The following is an 8,809-nucleotide window of genomic DNA, read 5'->3' on the forward strand; positions in this document are numbered from 1 at the left end:
TGAGGAGTGGTTTCTTTGCATGGAGGGTGGTTGAATGGAATGCATTGCCTGATGGAGTGGTGAGTGATAACGGTCAATGAGTTCAAGGAATGGTATGATAGACTTTGTGTTTCTTGGGGGGGGGGGGCCCTCGATGAGCCTTGATAGACTTTGTGTTTCTTAAGAAGGACCTCCCACGATGAGTCTTTTGACTCCATGGAGGCCTGAATAATAATAATAATAATAATACTGCTGGTGGGGATAACTATATCTACCATACTAGAGATGATTTCAATTCTATGATGAATATCAATTTTATGATGAAAAAAAAATGCTAAACTTATACTTGATGTAAACTATGAGTTTAACAAGAAATGTGATTAATATAAACATTTATTTTGTAAAACTATAGTGCTAAAAAGTTTCTGCAGCACTGCTAATCATTACATCATTAAACACTGCTAAAAAAAAAAAAGCACTATTTGTAAATTAGAGACTTTCTTAAACAGGGTAATTAACTTGGAGAAAATTGTTGATTTACATACCACAATATGTCCAATTCCTCCTCCAGAAATAGTATGCAAATATTTCTGTTTCCTGCTGGAAATATCTAAAATCACAACTGTACTTCCAGCTGCTAAAACTGCTGTTTTTGAATCACAAATACAGATATTTGAACTACCAACACATTGGTACCCAAATGAATGACTACATTTAAGAAAAAGTCAAAAATAATTACAGTAAAGCATAATGACATTAAAATACATACAATGTGTATAATAATGATTAAATAACTGTTATATATTAAAATTATGGATAATTTATAATTATTGTTAATGTACAATAATAAAAAAGGAGAGAAAAGGATATTAATCAAATGATAAATTCACTATGCCATAATCTACAGTCCTTGGACTGATCACAGTAAATCACAATGTAAATCAGCCTTACACTGCCATGGAAAATCAAATTAACAAAAATAGGACAAATGATGTTAAACAACAGCAACATTCTTGGAGGAAGAGCTTATCCATGTGAAAAGACCATTTCTTATGGGAAATAGCTTGGTTTAATGTAATGAATATAATGTAAAGTAGAGATAGTGGCATATAGCAGAGAAAGAGAGGTTAGAAAGTGTTCTTGAGATAAGAGAATTTCTAGGTTACTATATCACAGATGATTATGACAGAGTACAAGTTAAATCAGTTATAGCAGCACAACTATTAGTTATAGATATTTAACCACCATGTTATTGTTGTTGTTGTTATAATTATTATTATTACAGACACCACTGGAGAATCCAAAGACTCATCGAGGGAAGGCACCTACTCTACAACTCTCTGTTTCCAGCACTCAATCCACCAACTACAATGAATCGCAACTACAATCATCATCTACATGAACAGCATCTGCTGCCCACCACCACTAGTATTTTCACAGACAATCACAAACATCCATGCCCATTGCGGGATTTGAATCCGCAGCCTTTTGGCTGGAGAGCGGATACACCAACCACTCAGCCAACCAGGCCAACACAGTGAAGAAACAGTTATCACAGTGAAGAAACAGTTATCACAGTGAAGACATTATGCATATTTTGTCAGTACCTCGATGTAACAAGACTGGACTGGCATCAACTCAATAGTGATCTTTAATGAAATTCGCCTAATTATTTTAATTTTGGTTTAAATCAAATAATTTTCAGTAGCAAAAGTTGGTATAGCAATTTAAGCTATATATAAATAAAAATAAAATAAAAACTTGAACCCTGGCTAAATGGAATTTAATAAAATTTCTTATTTAGAGTCAATATTAAAATTTATTACCTTGGTATTCGTTCAAATCAGACCATTTTCTATGGCAAAATGATTCAAATCAATATGTGTGCGTGTGCACATGAATTACAAATGACAACAAACAAACTACCTACAGTGCATAAACCAAAAAAAAGGAATCCAGGTTCTACAAATGTGATAATGAATGCTATCCCTATGCACATAAGAATGCTACTGAAAAATGTAATTTTATGACTGTAAATGAATTTAAAAAATAATAATAAAAAAGAAGAAAATATTAACAAAAATAGAAAAAAAAAATCTTAGCCCATCCGATACACAAATACTAATACCATAAGGTTTACAACCTTTCATGGGAGTGAGTCACATAAAAAAAAAAAAAATAAATAAATAAAAAATCTGTATGTAAATGTGTATGAAAAAAATATAATAAAAGCAAATAAATAAAGGCAAGAGAATGAATAAGAAGATAAGCTGAGTGAATATGCACAAACTTTCCTATCCACCAGTGGTAAAATTCGTGACACATACCAGGGACAAATGCTGGTCTTGATGCATGCTCTTATTTCATATATATTTCTCTTATTCTCTTATTTCATATTCACTCAGCTTACATAATTTCATATATATATGAAATTTATGTAAGCTGAGTGAATATGCACAAACTTTCCTATCCACCAGTAGTAAAATTCGTGACACATACCAGGGACAAATGCTGGTCTTGAAATTTATGCATGCTCTTGTTATCATTCAGGGAGTGAGAGGTGTGATTGAAGTCTGATTAATAAATAATGAATTACTGACCATTTAAAACTATATATTTAGAAATTTATGTGCATTTAATCATACAAATACAACACTTATTTTACAAATGATATTCCATCTTTTTCAATTTAGCTACTTGAATACAAATTCTACCCTATGGTGAAACTGCAATGAAAGGGAAAAACCAACATTGAAAACAAAATTAATTTCTCTCAAAGAAAAATATTCAAAATCTTAGATTGGTTGAAAAATGGAGAAAAACCAGGAGTTTTTGCAGGGACTCTGAATTTAAATGAATCAACAATTTGAACAATCAAACAAAATGAACATGAAATCCGAGAAAGTGTTTATTGCTTGGTCAACGATAAGTGCAAAGCGCATCTCTTGTATGTGATATTCTAATAGAAAAATGGAGAAATCTTTAATGATTTCGATAGAAGATTGCATCTCAATAGAAAATTCCTATGGATGGAAATCTTATTAAACAAAAAACTCTCAAAGTTTATAAACATTTATAGTGCACACCAGGTGTTCAATGCGGATGAATCTGGGTTATATTGGAAAAAAGTGCAAAAACGCACCTATATTTCGAAAAATGAAAGATCAGCTCCTGGATTCAAAGTATCCAAAGATAGAATTACTCTGCTGTTTTGTAGTAATGCATCAGGTGATTACATGACAAAACCAGTGTTTATTAACCAATCCTCAAATCCTCGTGCTATGAAAGATTAAAATATGCACTATTTTATTTTGCCTAAAACATTTATGCATTATGTGCAATGAAGTTTAAGTACAATTTGTAATTTTTATAGTTTATATGTTTTCTTAAATTACATGAATTACCTGAAGTAAATAAAAATATATTTTTGTTGGATATATCATTGTTGTTTATATAATTAAAAAAAAAAAAAAACGATTTTGGAACATAGCTCTACTTTTTCTATGTGATCTGTGACTCACATAATGTGAGTCTCATAATCTCATAAAGGGCAAGCATGAATTTCAAGACCAGCATTCGCTCCTGCAGAATCATTCCTGGAAGTTATGTAAAAGTGTGGTGAAGGGTGTGAGGAGTAGATTTTTTACAAGGAGAATATTGTCAGTGAATGGAATGCATTACCAGAATGTGCTGTTAATGCAAGGAGTGTTAAGGACTTTAAGATTCTATGTGATAAATATTTTGTCATATTTATCACATGATGAGTCTATCGACTCCATGGAGGGTGTAATAATAATAATATCTTGTCATCAGAACTGGTCCAGTTTTATACTCAAATGCAGGCCATATGTTTTGTCTGAAATATGACGTTTAAAAACACATAACCTATAAATCAATCTTTGCCAACTAAATACTATTATTACTACAAAATACCTCAAGGAAGTCAGGGAGGCCACATATCACTTACACGACCTGTCATATCCTCTTCTGAATTCATTTACACTATCTGCACTTGCCACCCCCAAAGGCAAGCCATTGCAATCATGCACCACTTTAGGAGAAAAAATATAGCTCTTACCCCTTTCTTGACAGCATTCATTCTTAACTTCCATAGATAATCTTCTGTTTACTCTTCATCCCCCCCCCATATAATGAAAAATTTCATCTACTAGTATCCTGTATGACCTTTTTAGAAGTTTGTAGAGCTCTAGCATATCATCCTTTTATCTCCTGTATGCCAGTGTCTGTAGTCTACAAATTCTCAATCTTTCCTCATAAATCTAAATTCCACAATCCTGATATCATCTTTAACACTTTACTTTGCAACCTCTCCACTGTATCTGTATAACTTTGGAAATTAGGAGACCAGATCTGCATACAGCAGTTTGAGGTTGTATCAAAGCCTTGTAAAGAAGCAAAATGACTTTATCATTACATGTCGAGGTTCATTTCAACATCTCAGTTATCCAATGAGTTACATTTGCAATCTTTAGTATGTGGTTCCTAAATTTTAACTTTTTATCTACTAAAGTTCCTAGCCTTGTCAACCTCTTCTAGCATAATCCTGACATTAAAATATACCACTAGATATCTCATTACAGCAAATTGCATATATAACTTTAAATTTACTAACATTGAAATCACAGCATAAACCAGGTTGATAGCTTTTAGCAAAATGAGTACTCAATAGTTGAACAATATCTTCTGCATCTGTCACCCACATACCATCTGCACTGATGAGAGTTATTCTTTCACATTCATTTTTTCTTTTGCTTGCAACATAATGACAGAATTCTTTTATGTTTTCTTTAGCTTACAGATCCAGTTTTTTTTTTTTTCTTCATACTCATTTTTAGCTTTGTCCAGTAACTCTTATGGTCTGCACCTTATAATTTTTAACTAACAATCATTCTTATATACACAGTATTTCTTTCACATCGTCATCTTCTAAAGAGTCACTTGTTTAATAAGACTGCACATCCATTTTATTTATCTCCAATGGTGTTTATTCTTATATTCCTCAATTAATGCTTATTAACCACTATGCATTTAATGAGATTGTCTGAATTTTGCAGTTCATGTAGCTCTTAGTGTACATGTGGATCCTATAATTTTATTTTTTTTCTTTTGGTCCTCATGGTCGCCGTAGCAAGTGGCACTGAATTTGAGCTGTGCAGAAGAAAGTGATTTTTAATCAGTGAACAGTCCGTTTTTTCACTGTTTTTCTATGTTTTTGAGTGCTAAATTGTTTCTCTAAATACGAGTGTACTTCAGTGGTTGTTTTTTGGAAGTTAGTTGCTGTCGCGATATAATATATTTTGGTTACCATCGGAATCGAATGCATAACGGTGGAAGACAAAATGAAGCCAAGTTTTCATTACTGTATTTAGTTATATTTCATTTTATTTAGTGTACTTAAATGTTTTGTTTTGCTTGTAATTGTTTGTACTTTTTTTTTCTTATTTAACGGAAGTTATTAATTGAATAATTAACGATTACGCTACTCGGCAGTAAGGAATGATGGCGGATTCAGCTGCAGTCGCAAGTGGCATATCGCCAAGTCCTCCACCATTTAAGAACCCAGTTATAAGCAATATCATAAGGGACTTTGTGGCATGCAGTACTTGCAGCATGTATGCATCTCGGGAATTAGATATGTGGCTTGTGAAAGAGAGCGGAGAGCATATGTGCGCAAAATGCAGGCAGTGGGAGGAAATAAGTGCATTCGAATTATCAATATCCGACCTTCTTGCTCCAGGAACAGGGAATGAATGTAGGAAGACAAGTAGTGTGATAGGAGAGAATGAAAAAAATATATATATGAATGAGAAAATAATAGTTGATAGTGTGGAAGGTGTGAGTGACTGTGAAAGTTTAGGAGATGATTTTGTTTGGGAGAGTGAATTTAGATTAAGAGTGACTGACCTGCAAAGGGAGATAGATGAGCTGAAAGAGGAGGTGGAATGTCTTGTGAATGAGAGCAGAAGTATGAAAGATAAGATTAGGAGAATGGAAGAGATAAATGCAAGCCAAATCAGAGTAGGGGAGAGAGAGAATTTTGGGAGTGTTAGAAGAGGAGAGAAAGGAAACAGAAGAGAGGGAAGGAAGAGGGAAGAGGAGAGAATGGAAAACAGTAGAAGAGAGGGAATGAGAAAGAGGTATGGGAATGCTAGCAGACGAGAGGATAAAAACAGTAGGAGAGATGGAATGAGAGAGAGAGATATGAAGGTGCTAGAAGAGGATAGAATGGAAACAGTAGGAGAGATGGAATGAGAGAGAGGTATGGGAATGCTAGAAGACGAGAGGATGGAAACAGTAGGAGAGATGGAATGAGAGAGGGATATGGAAGTGCTAGAAGTGGAGAAAATGAAAACAGTAGGCGAGAGGGAATGAGAGAGATGTACGGGAGTGCTAGAAGAGGGGAGAATGGAAACAGTAGGAGAGAGAGAGAGAGGTATGGGAATGCTAGAAGAGAGAATAGCAGTAGAGGAGAGGGAATGAGAGAGACCTATGGGAATGAAAGAAGAGGAGAGAATGGAAACAATAGGAGAGAGAGAGAATGGTAAGAGGTATAATGTATGGCGACTCAATGATCCGTGGTGTTCAAGATAGGATGCGTGAGGAGTGTTTGTCAGGAGGAACAATAGAAAGGGTGGCTATGGCAATTAAGAGAGGTGAAAGGGTGGATGAGATGATTGTGATGGTAGGAACAAATGACTCGAGTGGTAACGTAAGTCGGGCAGCGAGAGATATGAGATTTTTGCTTGAGGCTGTACGGAAGAAGACAGAGAGAGGAAAAATAGTGTGTGCGTGTTGCCTAGGTATAATAACGATGAGCTGAGCAGAAGAGCGGTGATACTGAATGGCATAATAGCGAGAATGTGTGACAAGAAAGGACTGGTATATGTGGATGCTTGGAGTGCGTTTGAGGAAAGAGAGGAATTGTATGCGAGAGACCACTTACATTTGAATGAAGAAGGACGTAGGCATCTGGAGAGATTGCTGTTCTGAACGAGTCAGCGTGTCCCAGGGAGGATGATAGCAGGGGTGGCCTCTTGTGGGAATGGATACTTGGGAGAAGGGAGACAATGTCAGGTAACACTGAGCCCAGTGGAGTCTAGAAGGGATAATGCTGGGTAGAAACAATGGCATTTATATACTTTATACTAATGCCAGGAGTATCCGGAATAAGGGAGAGGAATTGGTGGCGCAGATGGCATCAACCTGGCCAAAAATTATTGGGATCACTGAGAAGTGGTTGACAGAAGGGGATATAATAACAGGAATAGAAGTCGCTGGGTATAGCATTTTTCGTCAGGATAGGAGGAGAAAGCGTGGTAGTGAGGTACTGCTTATGATAAGTGATGACCTATGTCCTCTAAGAGTGGAGACTTTGGAAGGAAGTGAGACAAATGATTTTGAGAGCAGATGGTGTGAGGTAGAGGTAGGCAAGACAGGATATTTAGTGGGGTGTTGCTACAGACCCAGGAGCACAGAGGATGGGGACCAGGAGATGTTTAGACAGTTAAGTTTGGCAAGTGCAAGAAGAATGATTGTTATGGGAGATTTTAACTTCAGTAGTATAAATTGGAGAGAGGAAGATGCAGAGAGGAAGATAGGGGAATGGAATTTCTAGAATTCTTGAGGGACAAATGTCTTAGGCAACATGTAACAGAGGGAACAACAGGTTCAAAAGTTTTGGATTTGGTTATAGCATCAGAAGAGTTGATAATAACTGAGTTGATGTCTCTCCCACCAGTTGGAGAGAGTGACCATATGGTTTTGACTTGGAAAATGAATAGACATGCAGGAGTATCAAAGAGACAGGAACTTATGTGGAATTATAATGCAGGTGATTAAAATACTCTTAGACGTCAACTTCGGGAAGTTTCATGGATGGAGGAATTAGAAGGCCGGGATATCATTAGTGTGTGGGAAATTATGAAAGAATATTTGTTAGCAGCAATGGTAAGTTGTATACCACGAGTGAAGAAGAGAACACAATTTGTGTAAAGTGGATGACAAACAATATTAAATAGGAATTGCATGCAAAAAAGAGGCTATGGAAGAGATATAAGGAGACAGGTGAAGAGAGGATGCATGAAGAATATAAGAACATGGGCCAGAAGAGTGACTAGTATGGTAAGGAAAGCGAAACTGGAATATGAGAAAAGATTGGCCCTAAGATCCAAAGAAAATTCTAGGGAATTTTTTAGCTATGTGGCCAGTAGGAGGAGAAATGACTGTGGAAGAATGATATTTGGGATAAAAATGGGAATAGAGTGACTGATTCAGAGGACATAGTGGAAATGTTCAATGAACACTTTATTGGAGTATTTCATCCTAGAGGATTTAGTTTTAATGCTAGAGGGATAGGACTGGTTCGAGGTTTAGAGGTAAAGGAGAAGAGTGTGTTTCAGATACTGAGTACTCTGGATGTCAGCTTTGGGACTGGATGGTATTTCACCACGAGTTTTGAGAGAATGTGCTAGGGAACTGACACTGCCTTTAACCTGGCTTTTCAATGAAAGTCTGGCTCGGCAAAGGTGCCCAGGGAATGGAAGGAAGGTAAGATAGTGCCATTGCATAAGGGTGGTAACAAACTAGAAGTGTCTAATTATAGGCCGGTCTGTGTGTCATCAGTAGTTGTTAAGATCTTGGAGAAAGTCAGGGACCGTATACAGCATTGGGCAGATGAGGGTAATGTTATCTGTGAGAGTCAACATGGATTTGTGAAAGGGTGCTCTTGTTTTAGCAATATGCTAGCCTTTTATAACAAAGTTACAAGAACATTAGATGAGAGAAAGGCATATACTGCAATTTTCTTAGA

At 35.9% G+C, this 8,809-nt stretch overlaps 1 protein-coding gene across 1 annotated transcript in view; it reads right to left on the reverse strand.

The window, feature by feature from the left end:
- LOC150095209 (cilia- and flagella-associated protein 44-like) overlaps window positions 1-938 on the reverse strand; it is a 116,484-nt gene extending 115,546 nt beyond the window's left edge. Inside the window, exons 1-2 of the mRNA XM_090410621.1 lie at window positions 931-938; window positions 525-687 (exon numbers count right to left, since the gene is read on the reverse strand). Of these exons, the coding sequence (XP_090266747.1) occupies window positions 525-687; window positions 931-938 (171 nt within the window). The remainder of the gene's footprint in view (window positions 1-524; window positions 688-930) is intronic.
- Between the last annotated feature and the right edge of the window lie 7,871 nt (window positions 939-8,809).

This window comes from Typopeltis vanoorti, chromosome 20, assembly GCF_054136105.1.
Source record: "Typopeltis vanoorti isolate ZY-2024b chromosome 20, IOZ_Tvanoo_1.0, whole genome shotgun sequence".
Taxonomy (NCBI): Eukaryota; Metazoa; Arthropoda; class Arachnida; order Uropygi; family Thelyphonidae; genus Typopeltis; species Typopeltis vanoorti.